Genomic DNA, 19,778 nt, shown 5'->3' with positions numbered 1-19,778 from the left:
CAATCTTTGCTTCCCCTTAAAGCTGCAATATGTAAACTTTTTGGGTGACTTGACCAAATTCTCATAGAATTGTGAGTTATAGATCTGACACTTATTTAAAGCTAAGAAGCTGAAGAGCTGTTCTGTGTGCACTATTTAAGTGCTTTCTGTTCTTGTTTTTGGGTCTTTTACTTTCGGTTTTTGTACATCAGCTTCAAACAGCTGGAAATGCAATATTTTGGTTACTGGAAGGATATTTCACAGCAGTTTAGATGGTACAATGATTCTCTACACGATACATTGCTTGTTTTGTCACAAACTGAAATTAGGCAAACTATTTGAATTTTAGCAACCCAGAAATGGCGGAGCGATTTCTGCATATTGCACCTTTAATGTTCCATACTACGAAACCTTTTCTTGCCCAGGGACCCCCATCATATGTTAGCAAAATGGGGGCGGTTAAAATGGGGGCGGTTAAGACCAGAGTTAAGCACGTTTAAATGGAACGTACAGTGCATTTGGAAAGTTTTCAGACCTTGACTTTTTCCACATTTTGTTACGTTACACCCTTATTCTAAAATGGATTAAATAAAACAATTCTCATACCCCATAATGACAAAGTGATAACAGGTTTTTATAAATGTTACTTATTTAGATAAGTATTCAGACCCTTTGCTATGAGACACAAAATTGAGCTCAGGTGCATCCTGTTTCCATTGATCATCTGATTTTTCCACAACTTGATTGGAGTCCACCTATGGTAAATTCAATTGATTGTACATGATTTGGAAAGGCACACACCTGTCTATATAGGGTCCCACAGTTGACAGTGCATGTCAGAGCAAAACCAAGGCCATGAGGTCAAAAAAATAGTCCGTAGAGCTCCGAGACAGGACTGGGTCGAGGCACTGAAGGTCCCCAAAAACACAGTGGCCTCCATTGTTAAATGGAAGGAGTTTGGAACCACCCAGACTCTTAGAGCTGGCCACCCAGCCAAACTGAGCAATCAGGGGAGAAGGGCCTTGTTCAGGGAGGTGACCAAGAACCCTATGATAACTGACAGCTCCAGAGTTCCTCTGTGGGGATGGTTGTCCTTCTGGAAGGTTCTCCCATCTCTGCAGCACTCCACAATCAGGCCTTTATGGTAGAGTGGCCAGACAGAAGCCACTCTTCAGTAAAAGGCACATGACAGCCCGCTTGGAGTTTGCCAAAAGGCACCTCTCAGACCATGAGAAACAACAATATCTGGTCTGATGGAACCAAGATTGAACTCTTTGGCCTGAATGCCAAGCGTCATGTCTGGAGGAAAGCTGGCACCACCCCTACGGTGAAGCATGGTGGTGGCAGCATCATGCTGTGTGTATGTTTTTCAAGCAGCAGGGACTGGGAGACTAGCCAGGATCGAGGGATTGATGAATGGTGCAAAGTACAGAGAGATCCTTGATGAAAATCTCCTCCAGAGCACTCAGGACCTCAGATGGGGGCGAAGGTTCACCTTCCAACAGGACAACAACCCTAAGCACACAGCCAAGACAACGCAGGAGAGGCTTTGGGACAAGTCTCAGAATGTCCTTGAGTGACCCAGCCAATCAAACATCTCTGGAGAGACCTGAAAATGGCTATGCAGCGACGCTGCTTGAGATGATCTTTAGAGAAGAATGGGAGAAACTCCCAAATACAGGTGGCTAAGCTTGTAGTGTCATAACCAAGAAAGCTTGAGGCTGTAATCACTGCCAAAAAGTGCTTCAACAAAGTGCTGAGTAAAGGGTCTGAATACTTATGTAAATGTGATAGTTCATTTTATTTGCTTTGTCATTATGTGGTATTGTGTGTAGATTGACGAGGGAAAAATACAAATTATTCAATTTTAGAATAAGGCTGTAATGTAAGAAAATGTGGAAAAAAGTCAAGGGGTCTGACTAATTTCGAAATACACTGTATATAATACTGTCCTCGTTCTTGAATTTGTTCTGGATTTGGGGACTGTGAAAAGACACCTGGTGGCATGTCTGGTGGGGTAAGTGACTATGCAAAGAATTTGGGATTTTCAACGCGTTCATATTCCTTATAAAAAGAGGTGATGCAGTCAGTCTCTCTGCAACTCTTAGCCAGAGAGACTGGCATGCATAGTATTTATATTAGCCCTCTGATTACAATTGAAGAGCAAGACGTGCCACTCTATTCTGGGCCAGTTGCAGCTTAACTAGGTCATTCCTTGCAGCACTCGACCACACAACTGGACAATAATCAAAATAAGAAAACTAGAGCTTGCAGGACTTTTTGGAGTGTGGTGTCAAAAAAGCATAGACCTCTCCCCATCTTTACAACCAATGAATCTACATGTTTTGACTATGACAGTTTACAGACTAAGGTAACACCAAGTAATTTAGTCTCCTCAACTTGTTCAACAGCCACACCATTCATTACCTGATTCAGCAGGGGGTCTAGAACTTAGGGAATGATTTGTACCAAATACAATGCTCCTAGTTTTAGAAATGTTCAGGACCAGTTTATTACTGGCCACCCATTCCAAAATAGACTGCAACTCTTTGTTAATGGTTTCAGTGACTTCATTTGTTGTGGTTTCTGATGTGTATATGGTTGAATCAGCAGCGTACATGGACACACATGCATTGTTTAATGCCAGTGGCAGGTCATTGATAAAAATAGAAAAGAGTAGAGGGCCTAGATAGCTGCCCTGCGGTACACCGCACTTTACATGTTTGACATTAGAGAAGCTTCCACTAAAGAAAACCATGTGAGTTCTAATAGATTTGAATCCACAATATGGCAGAGGTTGAAAAGCCATAACACATAACTTATGGTCAATAATATTAATGGCTGCACTGAAATATAACAGTACAGCTCCCGCAATCTTCTTATTATCAATTTCTTTCAACCAATCAGTAATTTGTGTCAGTAAAGTACATTTGGAGAGCCCTTCTCTATAAGCATGCTCAAAGTTGTTCATTTGCTAACATAATTACTTTGGCTTCCCTCCAGGCCTGAGGTCAAAGAGTTACCTCAAGGCTCAGATTAAAGATATGAATGGCTATAGAGTCAGCTACCATCAGTAGCTTTCCATCTAAGTTGTCAATGCCAGGAGGTTTGTCATTATTGATAGATAACAATTTTCCCACACTAACTTTACAAAATGCAAAATGTTCAATGCTTTTCTTTATGCATGAGTACGATGGCTTACTGTTCGTTGTTGGCATTTCCTGCCTAAGTGTGCCCACTTTCCCAATTAAGTAATCATTTAAAAAATTGGCAACATCAAATGGTTGTGATGAAAATGCCATCTGATTCAATGAAATATGGAGGTGAATGTCTTTCTGCCCATAATTTAATTTAAAGTACTGCAAAGGTTTTTTTCCCATCATTCATCTTGGCTTCATAATGCATTCTCTTATTTTTGTTGAGTTTAGTCACATAATATACAGTGGCAAGAAAAAGTATGTGAACCCTTTGGAATTATCTGGATTTATGCATAAATTGGTCATCAAATTTGATCTGATCTTCATCTAAATCACAACAACAGACGAACACAGTCTGCTTAAACTAATAACACACAAATTATTGTATTTTTCTTGTCTATATTGAATACATAATTTAAACATTCACAGTGTAGGTTGGAAAATATATGTGAACCCCTAGGCTAATGACTTCTCCAAAAGCTAATTGGAGTCAGTAGTCAGCTAACCTGGAGTGCAATCAATGAGACGAGATTGGAGATGTTGGTTAGAGCTGCCCTGCCCAATAAAAAACACTCACAAAATGTGTGTTTGCTATTCACAACCATGTGAACCATGCCTCGAACAAAAGAGACCCAAGATAAAGAATTGTTGACTTGCATAAAGCTAGAAAGGGTTACAAAAGTATCTCTAAAAGCCTTGATGTTCATCAGTCCACAGTAAGACAAATTGTCTATAAATGGAGAAAGTTCAGCACTGTTGCTACTCTCCCTCGGAGTGGCCGTCCTGCAAAGATGACTGCAAGATCACAGTGCAGAATGCTTAATGAGGTTAAGACGAATCTTAGTGTCAGCTAAAGACAAAGAAATCTCAGGAACATGCTAACATCTCTGTTGATGAGTCTATGATACCTAAAACATTAAACAAGAATGGTGTTCATGGGAAGACACCACAGAAGAAGCCACTGCTGTCCAAGAAAACCATTGCTGCACGTCTGAAGTTCGCAAAAGAGCATCTGGATGTTCCACAGCGCTACTGGCAAAATATTCTGTGCAGAGTTCAAAGTAAAGTTGAGTTGTTTGGAAGGAATACACAACACTAGTTGTGGAGAAAAAAAAATGGCACAGCACACCAACATTAAAAACCTCATCCCAAATGTAAAGTAAAGGGAGCATAATGGTTTGAGCTGCTTTGCTGCCTCAGGGCCTGGACAGCTTGCTATCATTGACAAAAAAAAAATGAATTCTTAAGTTTATCAAGACATTTTGCAGGAGAATGTAAAGCTATCTGTCTGCCAATTGAAGCTCAACAGAAGTTGGGTGATGCAACAGGACAACGACCCAAAACACAGAAGTAAATCAACCACAGAATGGCTTCAACAGAAGAAAATATGCCTTCTGGAGTGGCCCAGTCCTGACCTCAACCCGATTTGAGATGCTGTGGCATGACCTCAAGAGAGTGGTTCACACCAGACATCCCAAGAATATTGCTCAACTGAAACAGTTTTGTCACATCCAAAATTCCTCCTGACCATTACGCAGGTCTGATCCACAACTTCAGAAAACATTTCGTTGAGGTTATTGCTGCCAAAGTAGGGTCAACCAGTTTTTAAAACCAAGGGTTTACATACTTTTTCCACTCTGTCCTGTGAATGTTTATGCTTGGGTTGGGTTGTGTATCGGAGGACGCATGACTTTCAACCTTCGTCTCTCCCGAGCCCGTACGGGAGTTGTAGCGATGAGACAAGATAGTAGCTACTACAACAATTGGATACCACGAAATTGGGGAGAAAAAGGGGTAAAAAAAAAAAAAACTTTAAAAAACACTACAATCACAATTTTTTTTAATAACACCACCCTACTCCACTATTTAAATCTATTTAATCCTACCTCAGGCCAACAACCTGAAAGAAAAGGACACCACCACTTAACACACCCTGTAACTCTTCTGATGTCAAGTCTCGCACACACAAATACCTCTCTGCTGCTGCCACCCCAACCTAATTTTTCTGTGATTACGTTCCATCCCAACAGTACTGTTGGTAACCATTGCTATAAATGCTAAAAATCCAATCTTATTGAAACATATATCACTTGTTGGCCTATCTCTCTGAACTGGTACATATCTACTACTCACACCACACCTCTCAGGATCCCTCCCCTTTGACCCATGTTCCTCTACTTTCTTCACTGGCTCAGCATATGACAACTTCTGCACTACTCTAACCCTGTAACCCTCAAACTTCCTCTCTCCCACAGGACATTTCTGATCCCCAGCCCCATGGGTACCCCAACAATTAACACAAACCATTACTTTCCCCAATGCTACACATTCCTTTGTCTCATGCCCTTCTGCCCACTTCTCAGACCTAGGAACCTCCCTCCACACTGCTGCCACATGCCCATGAGATTGACACCTGTAACAACGTAATGTATTTGGCACAACAGCTCGTACAGGATAACTTATATATCCTAATGTTACTTCGTCGGGCAAAGGCTCAACATCACAACTCAAAAGAACAGACAATGACTCTTCTGTTTCACCACTCACGCCACCCTGTCTGCATCGCACCAAACAAGGAGCATCACAAACATGGGGAATCTTCCCCTTCAGTAGGATAACTTTTATATTTACTGCTACCCCAGTAATCACTCCTTTCAATGGTGCCCTTTTCTTGAGAGCAAAACAATTCACATTTCTTGCTCCCATTTGTTTAATGCCTTCTCCCTCTGACCAGCAGAAATCCCTCACCGATTCCACAGCATCCAACTCTGTTTTCACCCACCCTGAAACCACAAATGGATCAGCCAAAAGGCAAGGGTCCACTTTTTCCAAAAACTTCACTCCTACTGTCACAGACTCATCTTTATCCTGACCCTCGGTGCAAGCCTCGGGCTCCGAGAACTTCACCACACCTACCCCCCTCGGGATCGAGGAGAAGGGTCTGGGGCACAAGTTGCTATTAGATTTGCTAATTACAGCGACTGGCTATCAATGTCTTCTGTTCAAAAATGACTTTTGCTTAAAAAACTACGCTTGGCCCGGCCCCACGAGCCTGGGTTGGTTGAGGTTTTGAAAATATTACCTCCAAACGGTTCACAGGCTAGTAGCAGAAAGTAACATGCACCATTACAAAATACTCAAAGAACAGAATAAGTTGATTAAGCCAGCCAACCAGCCAGGAGGTATAACGGTAAGTCAATAGCAATTTTCCCTCTAGAGTCTAGTTTGTTTTCACCTTTGAGAGAGATTGTATATCTGATCTTAAATGGTTTGCTAAATATATTTAGCTAGCTAACTCGCCATCTTGCTAGATTGTGATGGCAAGGTCATCCAACCAAGATCACAGGCTTCTGACACAGATGAATTGTATGTATCTTTCCATCTGCAAGCCCCATATGTCTGCACGTGGAAATACTGTAAGTGCAGCTAGATAGTAACAATGTTCTTCATTGCTGGGGACCCACTGGGTGTGCAAGTTTAAGTTCCAACCAATAATAACATATGAGATTCTATTGAACCAGGTGTGTTTACTGGGCTGGGGCTCCCGAGTGGCGCAGCGGTCTAAGGCACTGCATCTCAGTGCTAGATGCATCACTACAGACCCTGGTTTGATTCCAGGATGTATCACAACCGCCCCTAATTGGGAGTCCCATAGGTGACGCACAATTGGCCCAGTGTCGTCCAGGTTAGGGTTTGGCCGGGGTAGGCCATCATTGTAAATAAGAATTTGTTCTTAACTGACTTGCCTAGTTAAAGAAAGGTTCAAATAAATAAAATAAAAAGAACAAAAGCCTTTAAAAACCCTTTAACACTGTTGTCTATTTTCACCTTGAAAAACGGTATATTTAAGCAATAAGGCCTGAGGAGGTGTGGTATCTTTTATACCATGGCAATAATTTAACACATTTGCCACTAGAAATGTGTTCATTTGCTGGTAGAAATGTGTTCAACATCCACTAAAGTGACTAGCTGACAAGTTTACTAGCTAGATAGCTACAGTAGTTGCGGTGGTAAACAAACAAACATACTTGCTAGTTTAGCTAACCAAACCATTAGTCCTAGCTGTTTTCAATTAGACTTTTGCTTTCAAAAGCAGCTCAAACAAAACATGTAAAAATGAACTACAGCCATTGAATAATACCGTGGAAATATACTGTGCATTATAGGGGAATAATGTACGCTCTAGAATGCCCATCAAGTCAATCAGAAAGGAGTATCAATCAGCATCCAGGAATCAAACTCCGTGGCTTATAATAAATTGTAGACCAGGCACAAATTATTTTTGCTAGTAGCCGTAATACACAGTGAGTGAACCTCTCCAACAACAGATTTTAAATGACTCACACTCTTCTTTTATATTTATATTGACGTCATGATAGCCTAGTTTGCAATCAGTGCTGGAGCATAAATATATGGCACTCTCAATAGCTAATGTAACACTTTCCAGGCTACTTTGTTTCATTGGCTGATCATGCAACTACTTTTAGAAGTTATATAATTAGTCAGCATTTAATGAAAGAATAGTAGAGGACCATGCAACAGTGAAAAAAAGGGAACTCTCAGTACCCCAAACTACTTAAGTTCCAAACTAAACCCAACACTTACTCAACTACAGTGAACCGTTTGATTGATTTAATGTGTTCATATTGCTGTGTTGTTGACTGTAAATGTAGCTTGGGAGGTCTTTTGATTACCCAGAGCAATAAGAGCATCAATTATAACTTTTGGCATTGACTAAAGTTGTGATTATGTAAATTGACTATCATTGTGTTGTGTTGTGCAGTGCTTAATGTATGTGACAGAAATTGCAACTTTAATTCATATTTCAGTGTATTTTATTTTCATAAAATATCAGGAACAACGCCAATATCATTTGACATAATAGATTTTCACATTGCTGTATTCTGAGTTAGCCAGGGGTCACAGGGTGTTGAAATATAGCATACGCATACCCCCTTAAATTTCTAGTCTCCATCTGATAGCCATAGTGAAATTGTACACTGTGGTGGTACAACTACCTAAAGTACTGGTGACTACATCCAAACTTCTATTCTTGGTATGTCATACCAGACTCTTGCCGAGCAGAGTATATTTAACCTTGCTCCCTGACCCTACAGCACAGCAAAATTACTTTTGGTTCAGTTTTCCCCTTCCATTACTTAGGCAGGACAACAACCCTCCTGTTTAGCTCGAGCTTATGGGATTTCTTTACTGGACTTCGATTGGTTTCAATCACAAATGTAGGTTTTAATGTGCAGCTCTGGATTTTGTTTTTGCCTCTGCTTCACACTGCCAAAGATGTTTTCACATACAGTCCAATCTCAGTTTGAGAGAATGCCAAGAGTGTGCAAATCTGTCAAGGCAAAGGGTGGCTACTTTGAAGAATCTGAAGAACACTTTTTGGGTTACTAAATGATTCCATATGTGTTATTTCATAGTTTTGATGTCTTCACTATTATTCTACAATGTAGAAAATAGTAAAAATAAAGAAAAACCCTGGAATGACTGGTACTGTACCTACTTACATTTTAGAAGCTAATAGATTGCATTTAGTTCAAACTCCCTAGAGTCGATTGAAGCACCGATGCGTCAATCTACAGTTGAAGTCAGAAGTTTACATACACCTTAGCCAAATACATTAGAACTCAGTTTTTCACAATTCCTGACATTTAATCCAAGTAAAAATTCCCTGTTTTAGGTCAGTTAGGATCACCACTTTATTTTAAGAATGTGAAATGTTAGAATAATAGTAGAGAGAATTATATATTTCAGCTTTTATTTCTTTCATCACATTCCCAGTGGGTCAGAAGTTTACATTCACTCAATTAGTATTTGGTAGCATTGCCTTTAAATGGTTTATCTTGGGTCAAACGTTGCAGGTATCCTTCCACAATTTTCCCACAATAGGTTGGGTGAATTTTGGCCCATTCCTCCTGACAGAGCTGGTGTAACTGAGTCAGGTTTGTAGGCCTCCTTGCTCGCACACGCTTTTTCAGTTCTGCCCACAATTTTCTATGGGATTGAGGTCAGGGTTTGTGATGACCACTCCAATACCTTGACTTTGTTGTCCTTAAGCCATTTTGCCACGACTTTGGAAGTATGCTTGGGGTCATTGTCCATTTGGAAGACCCATTTACGACCAAGCTTTAACTTCCTGACTGATGCCTTGAGATGTTGCTACAATATATCCACAATTTTCCTACCTCATGATGCTATCTATTTTGTGAAGTGCACCAGTCCCTCCTGCAGCAAAGCACCCCCACAACATGACGCTGCCACCCCCGTGTTTCACGGTTGGGATGGTGTTCTTGTCACGACTTCAGCCTTTCCAAGCTGTTTAAAGGCACAGTCAACTTAGTATATGTACACTTCTGACCCACTGGACTTGTGAGATATAAGTGAAATAATCTGTCTGTAAACAATTGTTGGAAAAATTGCTTGTGTCATGCACAAAGTAGATAACCTAACCGACTTGCCAAAACTATAGTATGTTAACAAGAAATTTGTGGAGTGGTTGAAAAACGAGTTTTAATGACTCCAAGTGTATGTAAACTTCTGACTTCAACTGTAAGTAACATGATAACAAATCCCTTAAAAATCTGTCTGTTTTAGCTAGAAATATCCAGTTTCAATCCACCACATCTGCCTATGTTGCAGTTTGCTGTATTTCCTCATCTGCGGTGAAAAGTGTAATGGGGCGTTTGTCAGACCATGGGACATCCCAAAAATGTTCTCATGAAAACGTCTGCAGCGTCCATAAGGTTTGACCGACATCTATTATGACCACTCTATGGAAAGGGGAGACTCTCACGAACACGATGGTCGTCTCCCACAAGTGTCAGGGGACTCGTCAGAGGTCGGTACTGTTGATTTGCCAACTTCTGTTTGTAGCGTCCGAACCGTTTGGGCTACAAGCTAATGTGACCCCACTGTGGAAAGGGGAGATTCTGTTTTGCTCAAGACCCCCACACGTGTCATGGGACTCATCTGAAGGTAACCAGTACCGGTTTTCAAAAAATGTATAGAAGTATGGTTGTGTTGTGCCTACCCAAAATAGGGGTTAAATATGTTTAAAAATAAACATTTCCTGCGCATTCTTTTATCCTAGATATAGGACAGACACTTCAAAACTTTGTTTCTTATCATTCATTTTTTGACTGTCTATTTTGCCATTTATGAACATGTTATTCAAGGCCAAATTCAATATTTTATCAAATTATTTTGTTCTTTTTTTGTACCTAAAATTCGAAATCAAATAGCTAAATCCCCCCCACCATGGCTTAGACTTTTAAGAATTCAAAGTTGAGGCATAATAATTACAATTTTAATCATTATAATTTACCAGGTTCTGTAAAGCAATTGTAATGACAGTCCACCACAACATACCCAACAGTTTCCTGATTAGCAAAGGGTCGTCTGTGTTTAATTTAATTTTGTATTATTAACACAGTTTGAGATCATTGTTAGGGGATTTTGCCACTGGTTGACATTTTAGTCGCAACAAAGAAATACTCTTACCCACTTCAAGGCATTGAAAAACGTTTCGTTTGTCTATTGTGTTCTATTGACATGTTTACTCTTCCTGTTCGGCTTTGCGTTTCTGGCAGACTATTACCACAGTCAAGGGTGCAAAACTAAAATAGAGGGGTGTCTATATTAATTGTATGGTGTTACGCCCACTTCTGTCCATCCTCTGGGCCGCATCCATTCGTACCTCATCAAAGCATCCTCCATACGGAAGTCAATGTAAGTTTTTTTTCGTGACTTGCGCAGTAGCTGCTAGGGTGTAGTCGGATATAGTTTTTTTTCCTTCTGAAGTTTCTCTATGGCGGTGGACACAAAGCACTGAAACCGTGGGAGTCTGGGAAACAGAAAGAAGGGTGCGCGAGTGCAAGGAGGAGAATTCGAGAAAAAAAAACTCATTTGTAAAAGACAAGATATTGAAAGAGTTTAACGCATGGTTTTACTTGTTTTATAAATATAAAAGTTCGAAGGTGTAGAGGGATTCGTGTAGCTGTAGCTAAAGTTTTGAACATTTGCTTTACACGGGCTGAGAATGCGTTGGTTTATTCAAGTTGTGTTTTCATTGACCTGTTTGGCTATATGTAGCCACAGTGCTATGGATGAATGCACTGATGATTCGAGTCGGCCTCAGCGATGCATGCCAGAGTTTGTCAACGCTGCTTTCAATGTCACTGTGGTAGCTACCAATACTTGTGGCTCTCCCCCAGAAGAATACTGTGTACAAACCGGCGTTACGGGGGTCACCAAGTCGTGCCACATCTGCGATGCCGGGGATCGGAGACAACATCACAGTGCTGTGTACCTCACCGATTACAACAATCAACAGGACACCACCTGGTGGCAAAGTCAGACTATGTTAGCGGGCATCCAGTATCCAAACTCAATCAATCTAACTCTTCATCTTGGTAAGTGTTGTTTGATTAAGTTTAAAACACATGAAAAAATGCATCATGTTTTTTAGCTACCATAACAGCACAATTCACCATCTCATCTGCATACCGATTAGGTGGTGGGGATTTAAATCTGAGAAGAGATTGATTTCGAAACAAGTCACTGTCAATCATAAACCACGAACATAAGAGTTTATGTTACGAAGTTGCAATTTGAAAACAAATCCTAGCTGACGAGCTGAGATTTGTAACAATGTTTCAAATAACGCCTGGCAATCACTCTGACTGCCTAGGTTTTTTTTGTGGTAGGCATGACAGTTATGAAAGTTACTCATTTATTCATAAAATATATATTTGCCTGTCCTTTTGTACGTTCAGAATTTTTTAAAATAGTGATCATGCTCTCGGTGCCTTACATTTAGACAGAGGAATATATTTCTGATAATTAGTTCTGCTTTTGTACAACGTGATTTACGCAAACTGCCGCGCCAAAAGTTAGTTTCACAGCTAAAAGTTCTAGCCTTAGAAGATGAGGTGTTTCTCTAGCTCTATCTGTGTATAATGAGTATTGTAGGGATTTTGTAATGCATGACAGGTGAATGCACGATGAAGCCAGACATACATTTATTGAGTGGGGGTCACATCATGTTGTGGAGAAGACCCATTTATCGTTTCAAGCCAATGTACTGAGAGAGAAAAAAAAACTGATTCGGGTTTATGTATTTATATTTCGAAGGCTTTTCCAGAGATTTTTTCAGAAGAATAACTTTACATATGATATTTATGAGTAATGTTTTTGTCTGTAAACCCAACACTACTGTTTTTAAATAGTTACAGACATTCCTGAGCGGTTTAGTCATAGGTCTCGTTGTAGCGTCTTTGTAACCGAAGGTAGCAAACTTTGATCAACTGGTGGAGGCTGTAGTCGCCTATTCTATAAGTGGACACACAGTTGGTGTAAACTGCACTTTGTCTAGTTAATTATAATTATTCTTAACTTAAAAATAAAAAAAATAGTTTTGAAACAACGTATTGTTTTGTCGGACGACACGTTCCACAGTCCAAGCACAATACACTTCAGTATAAATACACCACAAGGCCAGAGATTAACAACTAGATTCAGCCGCAATTTTTTTTGTGGATGGTCAATTACAAATAATTTTTTGAGTGAAAATTGTCCACATGAATCCTAAACAGATATGATATATTAAACTAAAACATCATTTTAAACATTGCTTCTGTTTGTATACAATCACACATCTCTCTCTTATGTGTGGGGATACTTTGAAACAGATTTTCAAAATTCTAATCCCTTGGAGTTGATTTGCTGGTGTTTTTAGACTTTTATGTCCAACAATTAAAAGTAGTATTTGAATTAGTTTTAAACACATTTGTTTTGCTCTGTTCCGTGTGATAGTAGTATCTATTTGATGCACAAAGAGGGAGATTAGATTAAGCTCTGTAAAATGTCACTGTTCCCTTTGTGAAGAAGCACTCAAGATTACAATTCCTATTGACTATTGGTATTACCTAAACTCCTGGTTCAATGAGTCCTAACATTTAGGATTGTTGATACTGTCTTACTGATATATTATTAGTATGCTTGCTAGAAATGGCAAGGACACTACTGTTATCTAACATGCCTTTCAAGCGTATTAAGTTGTTGATATTAATAAACGTGAAGCAGTATGTGGGGGGAAAAAGTGAAACATTTCTGTACAATCATATTCTCTCAACATATTTCCTGCATTGATTTGTTGGCAACATTGAGCTTTTAATATAATTTTATTTTGACTTAGTCCTATTAATACATTACCTCACAAGAGCCCTCAAGGCTGGCACTCTTGGCATGAAGTGACCTCTGCTTGTTTCCCATTATCACTCTATAGTCATGAGTTCACTGATTAGATTGTTCACATTACGCAAATCACAGAATTTCTGCCAACCAAGCAAAATCATATTGTGGAGGAGGTGATTCTGAGGGAATGGGAAAGAATGCTCTTGCATCTATTCTGCTTGTCAGCCACTCAAAGCCACAATGGCAGAGGTGGCTGGCCTTGTCTTCCTCTTTTTAAGTTAGGCAGCCCTCTGTTTACATTTTTTTTGCCAACCTTTGTTTGAAGGAAACATTGGCTTCACTCCAAGTTTGGTTGTAGCTAGTTGACTTGAAGTAAAAAAAATCTTTTAATTCACAATTATGCTTGTGTAGGCATGCGTTTGATCTTATTCTCCAGAGAATAATTGGTCCAGGTGGCTCAATTGGTTCAACCACAATACCAGCAACTTCAAGCAGTTTGTGGTTTAATTTCCACATAGGCTGAATGTACAGTGGGGCAAAAAAATATTTAGTCAGCCACCAATTGTGCAAGTTCTCCCACTTAAAAAGATGAGAGGCCTGTAATTTTCATCATAGGTACACTTCAACTATGACAGACAAAATGAGAAAAAAAGAAGAAAATCACATTGTAGGATTTTTTATGCATTTATTTGCAAATTATGGTGGAAAATAAGTATTTGGTCACCTACAAACAAGCAAGATTTCTGGCTCTCACAGACCTGTAACTTCTTCTTTAAGAGGCTCCTCTGTCCTCCACTCGTTACCTGTATTAATGGCACCTGTTTTAACTTGTTATAAGTATAAAAGACACCTGTCCACAACCTCAAACAGTCACACTCCAAACTCCACTATGGCCAAGAACAAAGAGCCAGAAACAAAATTGTAGACCTGCACCAGGCTGGGAAGACTGAATCTGCAATAGGTAAGCAGCTTGGTTTGAAGAAATCAACTGTGGGAGCAATTATTAGGAAATGGAAGACATACAAGACCACTGATAATCTCCCTCGATCTGGGGCTCCACGCAAGATCCTCCTCGTGGGGTTAAAATGATCACAAGAACGGTGAGCAAAAATCCCAGAACCACACGGGGGGACCTAGTGAATGACCTGCAGAGAGCTGGGACCAAAGTAACAAAGTCTACCATCAGTAACACACTACGCCGCCAGGGACTCAAATCCTGCAGTGCAAGACGTGTCCCCCTGCTTAAGCCAGTACATGTCCAGGCCCGTCTGAAGTTTGCTAGAAAGCATTTGGATGATCCAGAAGAAGATTGGGAGAATGTCAGATGAAACCAAAATATAACTTTTTGGTAAAAACTCAACTCGTTGTGTTTGGAGGACAAAGAATGCTGAGTTGCATCCAAACACCATACCTACTGTGAAGCATGGGGGTGGAAACATCATGCTTTGGGGCTGTTTTTCTGCAAAGGGACCAGGACGACTGATCCGTGTAAAAGAAAGAATGAATGGGGCCATGTATCGTGAGATTTTGAGTGAAAACCTCCTAACAAAGTATTGAGAAACTTTTGTTATTGACCAAATACTTATTTTCTACCATAATTTGCAATTAAATTCATAAAAAATCCTACAATGTTATTTTCTGGATTTTTTTTTCTCTCATTTTGTCTGTCATAGTTGAAGTGAACCTATGATGAAAATTACAGGCCTCTCTCTCATCTTTTTAAGTGGGAGAACTTGCACAATTGGTGGCTGACTAAATACTTTTGCCCCACTGTATGTGTGTTAATGGTAAGTCACTTAAGATAAAAGCACAGGTCCAGATTTTTCTTAAGATTTAAGCTTTTGTTTTTATATATTCAAGGCTTTGATGACTTGCATGTCTATTTGCCTTTGAAGGGCTAGTTTGGGCAGGAAGAAGGCATGTCCCGACTTGATAACACACCAGACATTTAACTAGAGGTTGAAGATGTGGGGCTGGTAGCAGGTAGAGGTAGAATTAGGAAAGACGTAAGAGAGCAGAAGGTATACTGAACAAAAATATAAGCGCAACATGTCAAGTTTTGCTCCATGTTTCATGAGCTAAAAAAAGAGATCACTGAAATTTTCCATATGAACAAAAAGCTTATTTCTCTAAAATATTGTGAACTAATTTGTTTACATCCCTGTTAATAAGCTTTTCTCCTTTGCCAAGATAATCCATCCACCTGACAGGTGTGGCATATCAAGAAACTGATTAAAAAGCATGATCGTGACCCAGGTGCACTTTGTGCTGGGGTCAGTATATGGCCACTCTAAAATGTGTAGTTTGTCACACAGCACAAGGCTACACAAAACAATGCTACAGATGTCTCAAGGTTTGAGGCAGCGTGCAATTAGCATGCTGACTGAATGTCCACGAGCTGTTGCCAGATAATTTAATGTTAATTTCTCTACCATAGGCCGCTGTTGTTTTAAAGAATTTGGCAGTATGTCCAACCGGCCTCACAACCGCGGACCACGTGTATGGCATGTGGGTGAGCCTTTGGCTGATGTTAAAATTATGAACAGAATGCCCCATGGGATTATAGTATGGGCCAACATAAATTACAGACAACGAATACAATTGCATTTTATCAATTGCAGTATGAATGCACAGATATAACGTGATGAGATCCTGAGGCCCATTGTCTTGTCAGTCATCTGCTGCCGTCACCTCATGTTTCAGCATGATAATGCAAGGATCTGTACGCAATTTCTGGAAGCTGAAAATGTCCCAGTTCTTCCATAACCTGCATACTCACCAGACATGTCACCCATTGAGCATGTTTGTGATGCTCTGGATCGACGTGTACGACAGCGTGTTTCAGTTCCCGCCAATATCCAGCACAGCCATTAAAGAGGAGTGGGACCACATTCCACAGGCCACAGGCCACAATCGACAGCCTGTGAAGGAGATGTGTCACACTGCATGAGGCAAGTGATGGTCACACTGATCCACGCCCCTACCCTTTTTAAGGTATCTGTGACCAACTGATGCATAAATGTACTCCCAGTCATGTGAAATCCATAGATTATGGACTAATGAAACTTATTTCAATTGACTGATTTCCTTGTATGAACTGTAACTCAGTAAAATCTTAAATTGTTGAATTTTATATTTTTGTTCAGTATAAAAAGGAGAAAAGATGTTGCGACCTGTTATGTAGCAAATAGGCAGATGTTCAAATTGAACTCAACAGTCTTTCTAGTAGTTTCCTCCACTCTTGAATGCCTAGCCCTCAAATACATTATGATGACGCCATAGAAATAAGGAGGCTGGTCTCTCATTTCTGATTTGCAAGTTCAGGAGTGTTCATTTTAACAAATTCTGTTCCCCAGTTTACCCTAAATGTTAAAGAGATTAATATTTATGTTGTGGAATTTTCTTCATCTATTCCCTGAAATGTCAGTGTCTAAAGAATGTGAACAATGGGGGAGACGTCCCCTTGAGGTTGTTGTTTCAAATGTACTTTTTTAAAAGGCATTTCTTAAGGTCCTTAAATGGGAAGCATTTTCCTAAATAGCATGTACTCGCCCTGCTTAGGCTATTAACAGTGCACACATGGTTGCCAAGGTTGGTTACAACTATTATTCCAAGAGGCAACACCATAGTGTAGTAAAGTGAAACAAAGAAAGCAAACTGAACAATCTTTTAACAATGCTGTACTCTTATGGACGTGTAGTGAACACCTGCAGGATATGAATAGTTCTGCCTATTGTCCACATAACAATCATAAAGTATCTTATTGACCCAAGATAGTGACTTTGGTTTGATTGTGCCACGTTTTAAAAAAGGCATACATTCTTGTGTTCTTCATAGGTTAATGCTGTACCGTTACAAGATTGCTTTCAATGTACAGGTACTGACCAAATCTTTTGCTACTGAACTCGTGCTTCAACTCTTTGTATGTTCTGTCCTGTGTAGGCCTACATCCATCTGAAAGCATTCAGTATCAGGATATGAAAAGTTATGGTGGAGAGTTTTTCACATTAACAAAACAAAGGGATATATATATATTCAAATGTAATATATGTCTTTCTCAGTATGTGAATCCTGTTCTTGGATTCTCCTGTGATCTGGGAGGGGGTTAATGGCTATAGCTTTGGTCACTAGCACACAGGAAGCGGTTCGTCTGTCCCAGAGATGAGATGGTGCACAACAGTGTGGGAAAGCCAGGAGGAGTATTTCTCTGGCCCCTGTGGACCCTAGTCATGTTCTTTTATAGGCTTTCCCAAACGCTATGAAAGACAGTCAAGATAGGCCAGCTGTTGCAAATTATACCAATCTGAAAGTGCAGTGGGGACGAGACGTCATCCTGGTTAGAACCTATTGTTTTGCCGGTGAAGGAATGATCTCAGCGTGGGAACCTTGTATGTCTAACGCCCTAGGTCAGGGTTCCTCAATTGGCATCCCACGGGTGATTTTCAATTTTTTATTTTTTTTATTTGACCCCCCCATGTTTTCTGACCAAAAAAAACAATAACAAAAATAAACTTTAAAAACACCAGCAAATCAGCTCCAAATGATTTTATTTTTGGAAATATGTTCCAAAGTATTCCCACGCATAATAGAGATATGTGATTGTATACAAATGTAAGCAAGGTTTGAAATGATTATTTTAGTGAAATATTATATATGTTCTTCATGCAGTGTAGGTGATGATCTCTGCTCTAGGTTTTTCTGATGATCACAAATTTCTGTGTCTGAATAACATTTAGGATTAGAAAAGGCGTAAATACATTTAACAAAGGATGCAAATGATTAAGTAGCAAAGAGCCAATAAGCTCCGAAACCCAATCTACTGTACATATCCCAGTAATGAAGCTCTGTGGGTGTATGTGCACAGGTTTGTTTTAATCAGTTGAATGTTGTTTTGCAATAAGATGGACCATGAGGTGAATTTGAAGAGCTGAAAGGATTGCACTCACTGTTACCCTTTTCCCCTCTGTATACAGTTTTCAGTAGGCCTATATTGTATTGTGACTTATAAAACAAGGCAACAGTAAACAGTTTGTCCACTACGAATGATGCAGGGCCCCCCCTTGGGCCAATTGAGATCACGTCTGACCAACATATTTCAGTTAATTACTATAGCTCCTGCTTTGGGCCAATCTGTTATTTTGTAAATGCAGGATCTCTCTGGCAAGACTCGACATTCACCCAAGTTTCGTCAAAATAAGCCCAGAACTGTCTGAGATCACATTTGACGACCAAACAGAAACAAATCCACAGTCCCTTTCCCGATTTTATCGTGGGGGAGAATGTTTTCAAATGTGAAGAAACATGTCCTATTGGACTTAAGGGACTCACCCAGCCATTTTTTTTCAGCCACAGTTATAGAGAGGATGTTGAATACACCCGTAAAATGTATTTTTTACATATTTTTTAAACATGTTTTTATTTTAATTTTATTTTTACACATCTAACATCGGAAATTAGTGTCTTATTTTCCACAAATGGTTCAGAGACTTCGAAGAACTGCATGGAGGTATTATAGTGAGTAACTGATCCTGCTGCTATTACCCATTAAATTACCAGTCTAAGTACAGCTGTTTTCACATGCAAGTGGAGGATTCATGTGACAGTCAGGTTCATATGGTATTTCACCACTTTTTTTCTTCAAACACAGCAGAGGCTAAACAAAATGCAATAGAATGTAAATAGCTGGTAATTAACATGGGGAATACAGTGCCTTTGGAAAGTATTCCAGACCCATTGACTTTTTCCACATTTCATTACGTTACAGGCTTATTCTAAAGTGTATTCAATCCCCCCCCCCCCCATCAATCTACACATTACCCAATAATGACAAAGCAAAAACAGGTTTTTAGAAATGTTTGCAAATTTATAAAAAACTGGAATATCACATTTCTATAAGTATTGACACTTTATTCAGTACTTTGTTGAAGCACCTTTGGCAGTGATTACAGCATCAATTCTTCTTGGGTATGACACTACAAGTACACCTGTATTTGGGGAGTTTATCCCATTCTTCTCTGTAGATCCTCTCAAGCGCTGTCAGGTTGGATGGAGAGCTATGCTGCAAAGCTATTTTCAGGTCTCTCCAGAGATGTTCAAGTCTGGGCTCTGGCTGGGCCACTCAAGGACATTCATAGACTTGTCCCGAAGCCACTTCTGCTTTGTCTTGGCTCTGTGTTTAGGGTCGTTGTCCTGTTGGAAGGTGAGCCTTCGCCCCAGTCTGAGGTCCTGAGCGCTCTGGAGCAAGTTTTCATCAACAATCTCTCTGTACTTTGCTCCGTTCATAATTTCCTCCATCCTGACTAGTCTCCCAGTTACTACCTCTGAAAAACATCCTCACAGCATGATGCTGCCACCACCGTGCTTCACCGTAGGGATGGTGCTAGGTTTCCT

At 39.9% G+C, this 19,778-nt stretch overlaps 1 protein-coding gene across 1 annotated transcript in view; it reads left to right on the top strand.

The window, feature by feature from the left end:
• The first annotated feature begins 10,988 nt into the window (after positions 1–10,988).
• The window catches only part of LOC109875288 (laminin subunit gamma-1-like), an 84,135-nt gene continuing 75,345 nt past the window's right edge, over positions 10,989–19,778 (top strand). Inside the window, exon 1 of the mRNA XM_020467591.2 lies at positions 10,989–11,605. Coding sequence (XP_020323180.1) covers positions 11,233–11,605 — 373 coding nt within the window. The 5' untranslated portion in view covers positions 10,989–11,232. The remainder of the gene's footprint in view (positions 11,606–19,778) is intronic.

The sequence above is a fragment of the Oncorhynchus kisutch genome, linkage group LG30 (assembly GCF_002021735.2).
Source record: "Oncorhynchus kisutch isolate 150728-3 linkage group LG30, Okis_V2, whole genome shotgun sequence".
NCBI classification, from domain to species: domain Eukaryota; kingdom Metazoa; phylum Chordata; class Actinopteri; order Salmoniformes; family Salmonidae; genus Oncorhynchus; species Oncorhynchus kisutch.
Note: the sequence above shows the minus strand (reverse complement) of the source record. Positions and strands in the feature narration are given on the sequence as shown.